General features: G+C 36.0%; 1 protein-coding gene across 1 annotated transcript; it reads right to left on the minus strand.

The window, feature by feature from the left end:
- Nucleotides 1-1,841: 1,841 nt before the first annotated feature.
- Nucleotides 1,842-15,552, minus strand: LOC104169404 (threonine aspartase 1-like; the record flags this gene model as incomplete). Its single annotated transcript, XM_009710314.1, has 5 exons — nt 15,414-15,552; nt 13,577-13,644; nt 11,932-12,000; nt 3,381-3,501; nt 1,842-1,926 (listed from the first exon to the last, which is right to left on the minus strand). Coding segments are annotated over exons 1-5 (482 nt in total), but the record flags the coding sequence as incomplete, so codon positions are not given.
- Nucleotides 15,553-16,487: the final 935 nt, after the last annotated feature.

The raw sequence follows: 16,487 nt of genomic DNA on the forward strand, positions 1-16,487 counted from the left end.
TAATTAATTTCTTCTAACAAAACACGTTCAAAATCCAGAATGGGAAAAAGGAAATGAAAATATGTATTATATAACTCAGGTCCACAACATTTGCACAATAAACCGTACGTGTTGGCTCCAGAGACAGTTCACCTCTTGCCTCAAGAGTCTGAGCTCCCTTCCTTATGTTTAAAAGCATCTGTTAGCCAAGACCTTGCACAGTGTTTGAAACATTTAGTCTTGTCCTTTGAGGGCCAGAGGATATAGTCTCTTTTCCATTCAGTTATTTTTAAAATAATAGCAGCATAAGCTAGGTCGCGAAGTTACGGCAAACATGCTAAAATTCCCAAGTGCTCTTCCTTACAACAATTTGAGAAAACACTGTGATGATACAGAAAAAACTAAATCACAAGCACTTGCTCCTGTAGCTGACTTCAGTACTGGTTCTGGAACACCAAAAAACCCCACCTCATTTGACACTCTCTTTAACGTAACTCAGCTAAGCCCTGCTTCTCTTGACATTGAAGAAATGAGCTAACGGCAACTGAAATTTAAGTTCCTATTCCTTAGTAAACTTCTCCTCTGAAAAAAAAAAGCTATCTTGCGAACTACAGTTACTCTTCTCTTTCTTCATTAAAGGAAAGAGTTTTAAATGCAAAATCTGCTTGTTGACCGTTTGGTTTCAGAGTGGCTTTTTTGATCTATGAATGTCCTTTGCAGCAGGACAGAACACTGAAACAGTGCTTTTCCTCACTCTTTAAATTGGAATACTATACCATCCCATTAGCCTATTTGGCTAATTTTACAGAGTAAGAATAACATAGTAAATAAAATTTGTGAATCTAAATATACATATTTTAAACTACATAAATGCTGGTTTAATACATCTGCAAATTTTGTAGTCCATTAGTTAGCAAATGGTAGCAAATTTCTGCAACAGGTATGATAACTGAGGATAGCTGTCAATATGAACGAATCATTCAAGTTCTCTACTTGTCAATTTAAGCTGCTAATGAAAATAAGATGGTTTTAAGAGCAATCAATTCTGACACATTTCTTGGATTCTTTCCAAAATGATGCAGTATTTCAGGTTATGCATTTCATAGTTACCTCTTCCATCTAAGTATTATACTCATCTCTAACAAAGGACTGCATGTTTTCATTGTTGTTGTAAATACTATGAAATCTATCTTTAAAATAACTCCCCATTTGGGCTAAGAGAAGAGGAAGTTACTAAACACTGCATATTTCCACATTCTAGCTACAAAGTAAAGCCACAAAGACAGGCAGTAAAGTGGGATTCTTTTATATACTTGTTAAAAACTATACTGCTTTTTTTAGAGGTAGATTGAGGCAAAGGCAGTAGAATTTCATTTTAATCTTGATGGGATTTTTCAAAACTAAACACTGTAGCTAGAATGTGGAAATATGCAAAGTAAAGCCACAAAGACAGGCAGTAAAGTGGGATTCTTTTATATACTTGTTAAAAACTATACTGCTTTTTTTAGAGGTAGATTGAGGCAAAGGCAGTAGAATTTCATTTTAATCTTGATGGGATTTTTCAAAACGCTACAGTAACAAACATAAGAATTCAGTATGACATAACTGGAAATAATCACACAGACAGAAATAATCATAAAATGATGTTGCCATCTATTTACAATACTTCATTCTACCCACAGCTTCATCAAGTGCACAAGATGTTGCAAAATCAGAGTACAAAGCTTATCTTCTTTTTAAAGGCACACTATCGGTGGCATGCAAAACAGCACCAGCCTTCTTGGGATAAGACATAAACTTCAAATATTGCATGCAGAAGAGACAAAAGAGCAAAGTAAAGTCAAGCAGAACAAAGTAATTACCAAGGTGGAATTCTGCCAGCAGAGAGTTTTCCCTTCTGCCCTTCACACAACAATCTATTTGCAACTGAAACTGGATTCTTGATTCCTGAAAAGAAAAATTAGCAAAAAATGGGAATAAGACATTAAAATATTTTTCCACATAACATTGTAGTGTTCATTTTGACAATGGAAGTCAGCTTCCTTTAATTTCCAAGGCTTTGTCAAGTCATTAAGAGACATCTTATGTTATGTATCAATTTAATAACAATTTTATCAGTTTTTCCTTCACATGTCCTATCAGTAGCGACAAAGCCTTCTAACCAACACTGCCTCACACTTTTTTTTTTTTTAAAAAAAAGAGTGAATCATATTGAAATATTAGGAGTGACCTCAGAAATCTCAAATTAAATCTATGGTATTCTACAGGCCAAAGATGTTTTATGAGTATTAATTTTTCAAGATGGAAAGAGCTTTCATTTGGATCTATCTGGCCAGAACAAGGATTATAGAATTCAGGCTTAGCTTTCTCTCACTCCCTCATTTCCTCCTTCCCCAGGGTTGGAAGGATACATTTTGTAACAAACAAGCCTTGAAACACTTAATTTTACTATTTATTTTAGATTTATATCTACATGAGGAAGTTATTACCAGGGTTTAGAACTATTCTAGGATAAAGAACAAAGCTTGAAATATTGTCAGAAAAGCTATTCAATAGTAGCAGTTAAGGCTGTTCAACATACTTATGACAAAACCTCAACAATCCTTACTTGGGACTGTATACCTATATTTGTTTTGTACTGAAAGCTAAAACTAGACACACACAAAAAAAGCAGCACATTAGTTCTCAGATTAAACAAACCCCATATGCAAATGTATCTAAGCTTATAACTGTAACACACAAAATAAATCCAAATGTAACGGATCATGTGAGAGAAATAATAATGAAAAAAATCTACAGTACACAGAAATTTTATGTCCCAAGCAAACAGCTTCACAAATGAGCAGCTGCACACATTCTCAAGAATACATGAGAGAGTTCAGTACGGAGGCTAGCACCCTGCAATAGCCTTCTGACACAATAAACTTGGTCCCTTAGGATCCTAATTTGAGCAACTTAACTAAGAGACCAAAATGTCAATTGACCGGTGTATATAATTCAATCATAATGTAAGTTCTGTGAGGATACAGAGAACAAAAACAAATATAAAGCCTAATTTAAATGCTTGTAATTTTTTTTTAATAATTGCATTTTATTAGAAAGTTATCATTCATTTGAGGAAACTCACTCCCATTGTGAATACAGTATAGTATCATACAATTAATTGTTCTGCATCAAAGGATTATCAGTGAACTAATAAGGAAATACGTTACACAAAGCAAATTAACACAGAACAGTATTTCAGGTAGCAGAAATGCCTCCCCCTTTTTTAAAGGGGGCAGAATTTATTTAAATAGGGCAGTCTTTACAACATCCCCACCCTCCAAAATAGTAACAAAAACAACAACATTGATCTTTGCACTTAAATCAGTAGCTAGCTTTATAATACATAGTTAACATACCACTCAGTGCTCCAACTGCTCCAAAATTTAATGACTTTCCATCCATTATACTGGCATCACATTCTATCTCACCCAGAAGGTTTAGGTTAGACCCCAACCCTGCATTTGTAAAAGGAGAATCCTAAAAATAAGAACAAAACACTGTAAGGCCACATCCATAATAGACTAGATCAAAACCTTTGTATAACTGATGTGACAACACAGACCTTGGTGCAGTGCACTTTCTTATTCTAGTAGTTTAATCTTCCACAACAAAAACAACAGCAATTTGAACAGGGCATCTCAAGTTACTATCACGGATACCTTACACCCTCTTTAGGGTATGATATATCTCAAGTGTAATAATGCACTAACATAAAAACCAATCACCCAACAATTTAAGATGATCATCTTAAAGCAAGCAAAAGCCTTAGAACACAAGTGACAAATCTCTTCCTCCCTCCCCCAAAATACACACTTCATTTGGTCCCTGACCCATCAAGTAACATTGAGGTAGCATCTAATAATCACTGCACAGACCACAGTCCATCTTTGAAACTCTTAAGTACGACACAGCAGCAAAACAGAACTGTACCTTTCCTGAACTTTCTAAGCCTATAACTGCAGTTCTGTATGCAAAAATAAAGAATCAGCATCAGTAACAATTCACTTTGTAAAATTTCTTTTTGATCATTAACATAAGGACAGTCATTACTGCAGTCTGGAAGTTTCTTGAATAAAAACCGAGATATATTTCATAGGAAGTATGGAACAACATTTAATAAACTAATTACAAATCTAACTCCTCTTTTATTAGCGCCTTCTGTAGTTTTTTGCAATCTCGAGGTTCTCAAACAAGAAGTTTAGCATGCTAAAATTAAAAACACCATTTTTGCCGCTCCCCCCACATTTCATCAAAGTATCCCCATGACTTTACAACCACAAAATTGCAAAGTAGCACAGTTCTGGAGTCTCACTGAACTGATGGCTAGATGTCTCATTGCCAGCCCAATATAATCCCCTCTTTCTAGATGCAAGCACAAAATGAACACAGGACAAAGAAAGATAATAGCCCAGAACAGCCAAACACTAACATTTCAGAGAGATGCTGCATGCTTTCAGAGTTTCATATCTGGTTTTGTTACAAGAGCATAACAACCTGATGCAACAAAGAAAAATGGTTGCCTAGACCACACGTGAACACGTCAATGAAATTAGATGGTCATACTTTTACAGTACATGTAATAAAAGCTGAATCAGGAAACAAGTACCGGAAACAGTTCAAAGTTCTGTCTTAAACGTTAAGTGAACTGGTTCTTTTTTGTACATACTACTTTGTAAGGAATACAAGGAAACAAAAGAAAGACAGAGCACACAAAATGAAAAACAAATTTTATGTCAGTCAGCTTTTGTTAACTTTCAAATAAGCAAGTAGTAAGTAAATTCAAAACCTGTTTTGCAAGATGTTGATTCTAATTTACAGAGATATTTAAAGTGTTCTTAGTGTTTGAGTCACCAAAGTGCTATCTTCCTGAAGAATCATGAATACATTATATATGATTAATACATAATCATGAAACAGACTGTAATCTCTCTGTGTTCATTTTGCACTACTCATCTTTATTTTCTGCTTTTTCCTTCTGCATCCAAGAAGTAGCACAAGATTTTATCCCACTTTATCCCATCCTATTTTATCCCACGCCACAACAGATCTTCAGATTCACTGTGTATATTCATTGTGTTGTTCATTTTGATAGCTATGTGTCACAGCAAACAAGTAAATTCGAAAAGATTTCAGGATAATGAAACATTTGTAGTTTAGTGCACAGGGTATAACTTGCCCTAGAAGCTGGGGCGAGGAAGCGAGGGTATGATTAAAAAAAGGCTACCAAGATGATAGCCTCGAAAGAGCAGAAGACTGCAGAGCAGCTGCTGGCTTAACCAATTTCATTGCTCCCCAGGCTCTACAAGTATGAAGAAAATTAAGTCAGTGAAGTTTGGAACAAAAGAAGCAGAGAAGTGATGGAAGGAATCTGAACGCAAATGGCGAAAGGTACTTGGAGGACAAAGTTAAAACAGGAATGCATTAGGATGAACAATGCTTACTCCTAGTGCTGTCCAAGTTCCTTCCCCATGGGTAATCAGAGTGCATAGACCTGCAAGCTTGGAGACAAACTTCTCCAATTTGTTTCCTGGAGACAAATTGGTCTCCTGAGACACATTTCTCAAAAAAACACTCCCTCAGTGCATGATACTCATAAGCATTAGCAAAGAGGAATAATTTCTTGCTCTACAGATTTGTCACTGCCACAAAGCAAAGACAGCTGTTATCTTAAGAGCAGGCGTCATGGCCAACTAAAGAGAGTAAGAAGGACGCACCAGAGCAGAAGTCCTACTAACACTGTTCAGAATCCTTCAGCAGTCAAGACACAAAGCTCCCTACCATCTGATAAACATAATAATCAAAAGAGGGCAGGGAAAAAACCACAGGATTCAGAGTGGCACTAGTTCACTTTATTTCTAAAGATCTAGATGTGCTTGATGCTTTGGCATAGCACCTTCACTGGCACAACATCAAGCATGCACCAAGAGTCAACTTATTCAGAGGATCTCAAGACAAAGAGAATGCCATCTGTTTCTCCCTACAGAATATTTATCAGAATAGTACAGAATATTGGATAAATAAGAACTCTACACCAACAAAATTGTAGGTGCCTCTTTGGTGGCATAACTTAAAATTTCATTTTAGGACTCAGACGGAATCTTACCAGTATAATCAGTCACAACATGAGTACCTTCTTCAGTAAAAAGAAATAAAGACCAAATTCCAAACACCTGTTCAAAATTTCTATGGAGCTTTACTTAGCTTTGCAATCAGATTGCACTCAATTAAGAAGATGGTCTCAGAACTCCAAGAGGAAGATGGTCTATTCTAACTTCACAGATCTGAAAGGTGATCTGATAACAGCTTCAGACAGCGCAGGAACTGGGTGTGAACGCATGGAATTTTTGATACCTACCTGAGTGTCTCTGAGATGAGATATAAAGCCTTTGAAATGTGGCAGGGAAAAACCTTTATAAAAAATGGAAACAGAAATTCACACCTACTTCTATGAATAGGCAAGGACATGAAATACACCACACAAACACATGTGTTTTTGAAAACATGGATCTCTGCAAAGTCTGACCAAAAGATTTCAAGATTCTGATACACAAATTGAGGTATACAACTTAGGAAAATTAAGGTGTATTTTGAAATGAAAATTCAAAACCTTAAGGAACGCAGAAACATTATTAAAAGAGATGCATGCATGTTTTTAACTGGGGAAGAAAACAAACTGAGCTAACTGAAGCAGTCTCCTCATACCCTTGACCAGAAAAATGCAGTACTGCAAGAACTAAATGACTACCGTAAGATGGAGAAGAACCCAATCAAAGCACGTATCCAAGAGAAGGAAGGAAGGGAAAGGAGGAAAACGTTTATAATACAAAAGGTATCTTCAGGAATATGTTTTTATTTAAAAACACAAGCAGAGATCAGCCTTTATATTTCTAAGGAGACTGAAAAAAGACAAGAAAGCAAACCAAGCATGAGCTTTGCATGTTAACAACAAGCCCTATTACCACAGAAAAGTAAAAAGTAAGAAGGAAAAGACAAACAAATCGCTGTTCAAAGTGTTTTAAGAAAACATAAGTTTTCAATTATGTGAAAAATACTAGACTACCTGGCAATTACTCCACCACTGAAGTATCTCTAGTTTACAACATAAACCTGTACCAAAGGAGACAATACAAAGCTTTAAGATGTGAAACAAGTTTCATTTTCCCCAAGTTACCCATCTTGTAAAAACTCTCAAGCTACTGAGGGTATAATTTTTATTTTTAGAATCCTTTTTACTTCAAGATGTATTTATAAATGTTCTGGCAGCAAGCACAGGCATGCTGAAGTTTCTAGTTCTGGTCAAAGTTGGAATGCTTGACGAAGTTTCTCAACACTATAACACTAATATTCCTGAATTACATCTAGGCAAATAGTTAAAATGCTCTATTTTCAACATGCATTAAAGAACATTCCTTCCATCTTTCATACAGCTTTGGCCGTGGCTTATTCGCAACTTTTAAAAGAGATTCAAAGTCTACAGGCATTTCTTTTCTGTAATTCTGTAATTTTAAAATTCATTTTTCTGTGGGACTTTAGAGACAAGAAGTAGTAGTCTACGTGGATGAGCCACATCCCCTTCAATTACACCAGCTAAAATGTTTTCAAAGAACACTTTTGTCACAGATTACTGTTTGCCACTCTGCTGCAAAACATCATAGTATTGCTTCTAACTAGAATTAACAACTTCCAGTTCATTACCCATTATAAGTTCATCTATGGTTACTGCCTTAATACAACAAGGCTGCTGGCATTGTGCTTTCATCTTTAAAGGGAAGTCCTTGGGACTGAGATTGTATATTCAAAAAAATCTTAATTACTATAAAATTAATGCATAAACAAACCAAACAAAAAACTATCCAACAAGAAACAAGTTCTTTCACTGCAAAATTTTGTTGACAGCCAATCAAACCCACTGCTTGAGTATACCAACAGGTTTAAACTATCCTTGGCATTGATCCACAACAACAAAAAAATGCAAAGTAAATAGAGCAATTTCAGTAGCAAGGACATCGAAACTCAAAATGTGACATTCACTTCCCCATCAATCATATTAATTCTCAATTTAAATGATGTTCATAAAGAACATTCCACTGAAGTCAGATTAAAGAAACAAGTGATCTACACACAGTATAAATAAACTTAGACTCAGCTTAGAAAAAGTTTGAAATCTTCATCATTCTTTACAACAAACTGATGTTCTTGACCCCAGTACCTGAACAGTAGACGTTCTGAAGTGCTCTACAGTCAAAGAAAAGCTTGAAATTGCAGATTGTTCTCACAGCCAGCCATAAATGCGATCAGCATGTGGTTTTGTTGAAAACAGCAAGTTTTAAGGGCAGGGTGCAGAGGGGGACCTCCTCCCCTCCCAAAAAAAGCTGCCCAAATCCCTTTGTGTTTCAAGAGAAACTCGGACTTCGTATGATGGCTGACAGCAAGAGTGCAAAAAGAAAGGGTATTGCAACAAGTCTTTGTAGAAGCATACAGTGTAAATGATGAGTCTTATGAAGCACCTTGTCCAGATCATTCTATTACCAAAAGCTGAAAGAATTAACATGTTCATTTATTTCTCTGCAATGACAGAGTTCACAAACTGGAAAACATAACTGCCTTTAATCACCTTATCAAATACAGCTGATGCTTACGAAGACCACCATAGTTATTTTAACAGTATTCTGGGTCAGCTGCTCTTGTTACTTTGCAAAAGAAATCTACTTTTTCTCTACTTAGCATTATTCTCCTAATCACGGAACACTATTTCACTTGAGATTCATATATTCCAACAAAGAAAGGCTCTTCTTTCTCCATTTAGAGCCTGCAAAAATAAAACAAAAAACAGACAGCATACCACAAGCAAACTGTCAGCTCGCTCATAAAAGATCAAGAGCAAGTCTTGCGCCTCAACAAGTCTTTGAAGTGATGCCTCTTGGATTAGCTGAAATTCAGTGTAATAGGAGTTGTGTAATCGAGCGGAACTAAGGAAAAAAAAAATAACAATCTTTTGTGACACTTCCACGAAAAGATATTTGTGCCTTGCAAAGACTACAGATTTTTGGAATACAACATTGAAAGTCCCAGAGGACTGTAAAAGTGATTAAATATTTCAGATAAACTCACAGCAATGTGTTCTACAGCAACCAAAATACCAAGAAGTCACAAACAGCACTCCACAAGGGAATCTGTTATCATGTTAACAAACTTTTGTTGTTCTGTATCTTAATCTGTGACAAATGTAAACAAACATTGTTTTCATACAGATTTTCGCTATGTATTTGCCAACTCAAAATGCTAAAGTACTTTTCCTGCACAAACAAAAGGGTAGAGATAGCTCATCAGAGAGACAGTCAACACACAAACCTACATTTTTACCCATAAAATTTTGTAATTCATGAGAAAAACTACTCTGTTTCCTTCATTGACTGGCCACATGCCGTTTCTGTTTTCCATAGAGCAACAGGAAAAACATCAGAATTAAAATAGAAGATGTAGCTCCAGAAATGACAGAGATGTCTGGAGGTGGTGTTCAGAATGAGATGCAAGTAGATACAAACCTTCCAACATTTTGAAGGCTGACAGTCTAATATGTTGGAATTTCTGATACCAGATCCAAAAAACCACCACTACAAACCACACCATTTTCTGTTTTGAGTATACCTTGGATTTTTCCTCAAAGTAACTGTATAGCTACATACTTTAATTCAAAAGAAGCCCAAATCCCAAACCCAATATTCTTTAACCTAGTAACAGGGAGAACAACCCACTATTAAGAGGTCATATAAATCACTTAATGAATAAATGAAAGCAAATAATTACATTAATGAAAGCAGTACAACCTGAACAAAATAATATTAATCTTAGAAACAGGAAAAGAGAAAAAAAAAATAGATTTTGTGCCACAGCACACATAAAAATACTACCTAAGACAATTATAAAACCAGAAAGCAGAATGATGGCAGGCATCACAATAGTAGCAAGACAGATGAGGAGAAAAAGGTTTCTGATTGGAGTAATTTCATAAAAAGGTTTTAATTTCATCTTAAAGCTGTAACTTCTTACACAGATGTCACTTCAGAGCATTTAAATCTACTGAAGTAAAAGAAGAAAAGTCTCTTGGGGATAACAAAAACACATAAAATATTTACCCCAGGCACAGCTGCAAAGAGATATATAACTGTTAAGCTTCTTAAAATATGTTTTCCTCCGTGTAGCTCAGGAACATGATAAAAATCACAACACAAAGTAGATTTTTTTTTTTTCCCCCCCACTGAGGAGGTAACTGACACACAAAACAATCTTGTGGAGTAACAGCAGCCTCAGTCAGCTGATGGAAGTGCATTATAAATAACTCCATTAGAGAGATACCTTTTATTTAGACCTAGCTATATTCTAATGTGTAAGATAACACATGAAAGCATATTTGAACAGTTCAGTGGAGACCAAAAGTACTGTTCAAAGCCAAGAAGCTTGCCAAGTTAAAAGTATGACTGAAGTCTTGGCTCCTAGTCAGCACGTCTAACACATACTAAAGTACGTACTGCCTGCCTTACGCTAACCCTATCAAGTATGTTAATTAACACTTTCCCAACCTATGCATAAGCAAATCCACTGCGAATCCTCTCAGAATACTACCATAAAGTCCAAACCCACGAAATTATTTTTACAGCACAAGACTTCCCTTGCCTTCCTTCTTTACTAATAAAGTTGGAGAGGAAGAAGCAATTACTCCTTACAGAAGAGGAATATCTGTTTCAATCATGCCATGAGGGATTAGTGGACCTGGGACAATGACCAATCTGCCTCCTTTATATCCCAGAAATTCTTTTAGCTTTACTCTCTTCTACATTATTTCATAGGGACCCTTCACTAAAGTCAGATGCTCTAAAAATCTCACCACTCCATAAAGACACTTTTTCAAAAAAACTCACAAACAGCTGCTCAACTCTTTGATTATCGAGACTTTCTATCTTAATTAACAAGTACAATTTGAAATAAAAGCATTACTCTCTCTATTCTTCTACACATATTTTGCCATAAAAATTAGAAAAAAGCATCCTCTTATGTCAAAGTCACATTTCTCTCAACCGCCTGTTTCTAGTTTCTTATCCTATCAGAGATCACACAGACAAAGTAAAAAATGTAAGAAAAAAAGCCTTTGGGAATTGCATTAATTTAAGTGCACAGCAAAAGTATGTTGCAAGACAAATGAGAACTTAAAATCCCTACTTCATTTTCACAGCGTCCTTTAGTTGGACTGGAGAGACAAGCAGCATTAAATTTATGCCACCACTTTTGTAGAATTATCCCGAAGAACTGAAAAAAGTGTGGCTAACACAACCCAAGAAAGCATACTCAGAGGCAGTGACCTCAGTGTAATTACTACATGAGCCTGTTAATAGAACTATTCAAGACTAACTACAACTAAATTCTTTAGATCATAATTTCAAGAAATGAAACACAACTCAGTGTGAGATATTAATGCAAACAAAAGGAATAAGGACTTATCCTAGAATTTCTAGTTAACATATGTGACCAGTAGCATGGTTTTTTTCCCTGTCTAAGAAGCAGAGCCAGTACAGTCTGCCTGTAGCTCGGTAAGTCAGAAAAAAGTTCCCTATAAAGTGTTCAATAAGTCTTTAATGACTGTATTTATTCTTGAAGGTTAAAGACTATCTGATAAGGCATACCTAAGATGACAACCAAATTGCACCAACTAGACAACTTTTATTCAGTTTGCGTTTTTAGAAAGTCATTAAATAAGTTTACTCCAAAATATAGTGGAAAAGCAAAAGACAAAATTAGCGTAGCACAAAAATGGAAGTCTCAGTAGATTTCCCATTTGAAATAATACCTTCCTACAGACAAATCTGGCAATGCAGCCAAGACACATATTTACTACTAGTCAGAAATTCATACCTCTAATTCTATAAGTGCTGCAGTCACTGCATCTGTTGCAAGAGCACCAGCCTGTAGCTTTTCAATTGCCTGTAAAACAGAATTTTTAGCTGATGATTAGGAAATTCCAACATTCTGTGACTAAGCCCTACATTTTCCTAGGCCTGTACAAAACCTCCACCAAATCAGTTTAAAATGTCAAAGGACATAAAAACAAGAGGCACTGGAAAGAGTCAGTATGCACCATGCAAGGGCAGATCAGAAGGTGTAATTTTACTACTCTGACATTGCATTTAGTAGCAGATTCCTTCATGGCCAAATTTGTAGCAAAATAAATTCTTATACCTGGTGTCCTCAAACACTTAATGTTTCAGTCAAGAAGTTTCTGGTTTTCCTTCCAGGATTCAACAAAAATCCCTAGTACCATATATGGCAATTGTCATGAAATGGAACAGAATCGACAAGCAAGCTCATCTAAAAGTCAACACATGAAAACACACCAATTAAGACAATGTTATCTTCAAATTATATATGCACACAAAAACGAACTTCTAGAGACTAATATTATTTCCTAGACCCATCCTGCACAAGACCTTACAGTCAAGTTCTCTAAGGGAACCTCAGAAAACAACTATGGCTGCATCTTCAGCTGCAAGACAAACCCGTGACTGTTTGTTCTTCATAAGAGTTATTTATGTTGGCTACCCAGCTTAAGTAACCAAACGGAATCTCAAATTAGACCTCAATTCAACAGCAAACAACCTTTTTTCACACATCATTAGCTGGAAAATTAATATCGTCAGGGCTAATGCACAACTTTAATGAAGCTAGTGTTAAGTTTGGATGATTTTTGAGGCTTCTCATTACAAAATTAGAACCTTATTAGGATTGAGCAACAGAACTGTAAGATGAAGTGATAATTATCAGAGGCCAAGTCTGAGACTCTTCTAAAAAGCCTGCCAAGCTCCCCAGCTCCTTCTCCCTGGAGAAAGCAAAAGGCATTAGAAATTTTGGAGACAGGTCTTCCAGCTTCTCCTTCAACACTTAGTAGACAGGACTTGCCAGTTCCAAAGCTAACTTCTTGGAGGAAACTTTAAAAAAATTAATTTCAATAGAAATAAAAGTCTTGCCATTTCTTCCTTTCCAGCTTTGGGAAGAGGGTTTTGATTTTTTGTTTTGTTTTTGCTGTTTCTACCTCCCCTCCTATTAAGAAGTTAAGAACTATGAAGAAGAAAAGAATTCTAGAAATCCCTGCATTCACAGAGCAACCTGGATGCTGGAGTTTAAATTAATTCCAAAAAGAGTGGGCATTGATGAAAGAAAAATCCAGACACCATATTTAGCTCCAGAAATCCCAGAGCTTCGGGAGCAGTGCAGGAAGCTGTACGAGTACTCCGCGTACGTACCCCTGTAACCTTCTCCTGTTCCCCCACCGTTCCTTTGGTGTCTGCTACTTGCCATCACTCATGAGAATGCTGCTGCACCTCATGGCCATGCACTCTATTGACTCTGTACCACGTTAACTGTCGCTACTCCATTTTTCCTCTAGAAACGCATACAGCGCAAGTAGCTAAACCCAGATACATCCATTCATACTGAAGGGACAGTGCTGCCAAATATATTTCTTGTATACTCACTACAAGACTGTGGAGCTGGTAAGACATACCTTCTGACAGGCTCTTTTGCACACATGCTTGTATTCTTTAGCTTTGGATTCGGAATGATAACCTGCACCTACAATTAAGGTAAAAGGAAAAGAGATTATATTACCTGTCCAACTACAGCCTATAGTTCTCATAAAGAATTAAAATACAGACAGATATAGCCTTCCTTATTCCGGATTACACTGGCATTTCCTTTTTGTATCAATGACTGACAGCTTTACGTATTCCAACATTGATTCAAATACATTCAGTAAAATATAGGATACAGAGCATATATGCAGAAGCACACAGATAATAAATCTCAGCATCATACAATCTCTTCCTATAAACACTACCCAAGAGATTCCAGTTTTGCTCATTCTTGGAGGATTTCTAGCATAGCTTTTTTATTTATCGTCCATTATTGGGCAAAAACCTTGGTTTAAGTCAAACTCCAATTTTCCTTTTATCACTGATTTGCAGTTACCATTCTGTTCATCTTATGTTTACGCTACATTTTTAGAGCTCATTACTCCTGCTTTAGAACGAGGAGAGTTCCTTGAAATAAAAATCATACAATTGTTTTCATCTTTTTCTCTCATTTTCAGTCTTTAATTCTATCCTGTTGCATCTAACCATTTTGCCCTGTTTTGTAGCCACTGCCTCCTACTTCCACACCTGAAAAATTTATCAATGCCTACTACTGGACTAAATGCAGCATCACAAAAATAACAGACAAGAGTAGCACACTGATATTTAAATTTCACTTCTTCTGTTTTCTCATTTTTTGAATTTCAAAAATATGCTTGTATTCATCTCAACTTCCCTTTCCTCACTTTTAGAGATGTTAGCCTTGAGAAACTCTAATAAAATACGTTTTAACACTGCTAGTGAAAGAAAAAGAATTTCAAATAGAGTAAAGTAACCCAGTAAAGGGCAATATATTGAACAATTCTATTTGCTCTTAAAATAGAATACCAGGGTCATCAAATACCAACCCAGAATAAGTTCTTCGAGGTTTTGGGGTATTTTTACCTTAAGGCCAAGCAGCCTTGTTGGTTAAACCAAGTAGCATGCTGGTTTTTCAAATATTTTAGGTGTTACCAGGCTACTTTGCTCAATTTCACCTCATGTCATCACACATATGCTAAAAACAAATATAAAACCAGATATAAGCATTGCTAATATTTTCAAGATTAATAGTATTTAAGAAAGAACCTACTAGAAAAGAATTTATGAGGAAGACACACATAACTCATCATTTTTGTATCACATCTGAGTAGACAATCTCTTCATTACATGCAGAAAGAATAAATAGTTCACTTAAATACAAACGAGATCAAAAAATTACATTCGGAAGAAAACTTTCAAAATGGTAAAAAAAGTGAAGTTCCACAATAAACAGCCTAAGGAGGTTTCAAAAAGTCTTAACTAGACTGTCCTTATGGACAAGTTAGACAAGAAACTGTCAGTAACGAAATAGCTATGTTTGATCCTTCTGTAGGGTAAAGAAACAGATTGAAAGATCTCTCTCTTTTTTTAGGTTTCCTAAGCTTAGCAGATAACTGCAGAATTTGACAATTTATAACCATTTAAATGTAGGGATTTTGTTTGGGGTTTTCTTTGTCTAGAAAAAAACATACCATTCAGAACACCCAAACCCCTACATTTCTATTAACAGTTTCTAAGATCCTCCAGCCAATGCAACTTCCAATCAAACTCTCCACTCACAGATTTACACTCAAAGTTAATGTCACTTCATTAACATACTAGTTGTCCATAAGTCAGTATAAAATTTTAGTTGACATTTGTTTGTATATGCACTATTTCCATTGCAGCTGTTACCCTTCTGCATCTTACCTGCATGGACAAGCACAAATCCCACTCGTTTCCCTCTTTGGGTTTGCTTGGTTTCGGGCTCTTTGACCACCACTTTTACAGCTGTAACCTGAGAGGACTTGGAAGGTAACGCTTCTACTGAACTTATCCCCTTCTCCATGATCACACGTTAAGATCACCATCTTCTACTGGAAAAGGGCACCCTTCCATTCAAAAATAAACTCTGGAGAAGAGTCATCCTAAAACCAAATCACATGCATATGTTAGATACTGATTTCAAGAGATGAATTTCATACAAATAACTTCAGAAAGAACTTTTGGAAGAGAGGTTTGAAACAGGGACAGCATGCCTCTTGAAAGAAGGGCTTCTAAGTTCTGCCTTTTCCCTGGCTAGCAGTATTAATGAGACTTAAAATAATCAAAGTCCATGTTGCAAGTTGAAAGCAGCTTTTTCGTTATGACTCGACTTGAACCTAATAATCTTTCCAGACATTGTAGGGAATTGTTGATATAAGGCTTGCCCATGACTGAGAGACAGATGCTTTCTATGGTCTCCTTTTATTCAACAGTACAACTTATTTCTCCACCCATCATGCCTAACTAGTTTTCAATGTGATGCTGCTCCATAGCAACAATCTTTACTTCTTGAAAGTGTCATTCCCTGCTCACGTTGAAAGTCCTAAGCAGCACTATGGGAACAGTGGCAAAAGCTGAAAGACAGCATATACGGTTGCACAGCAGAACCTCCTTTCCTCAAATCACACACTGGTATTTGCTCGTGTGATTTTGTGTCTACATTTTATGTAGGGGATGTAGAATACTTGCATTAACACAAATTCAATAGTCATATAAGAAGTTACAAACACATGCCCAGAGAATTGTAGCATATGAGTAACACTTAAAAATGCCCTATCTTTTCCTTTCTTTTGCAGGAAATAGCTGTTTAAGATCCTCTAATGAACTCCTACTCTTCCATACTTTTTTGTACCTTACCCTCATTATTTTCCACTAATTTGCAGGGAGGAAAGAAAAACAAAATTAACTTTTTTATTACGGCAAAGTATTTATTAAAAAATTGCCAAATAAGCCTAAAAC

The sequence above is a fragment of the Cariama cristata genome, unplaced genomic scaffold, assembly GCF_000690535.1.
Source record: "Cariama cristata isolate BGI_N322 unplaced genomic scaffold, ASM69053v1 scaffold13961, whole genome shotgun sequence".
Lineage (NCBI taxonomy): Eukaryota > Metazoa > Chordata > Aves > Cariamiformes > Cariamidae > Cariama > Cariama cristata.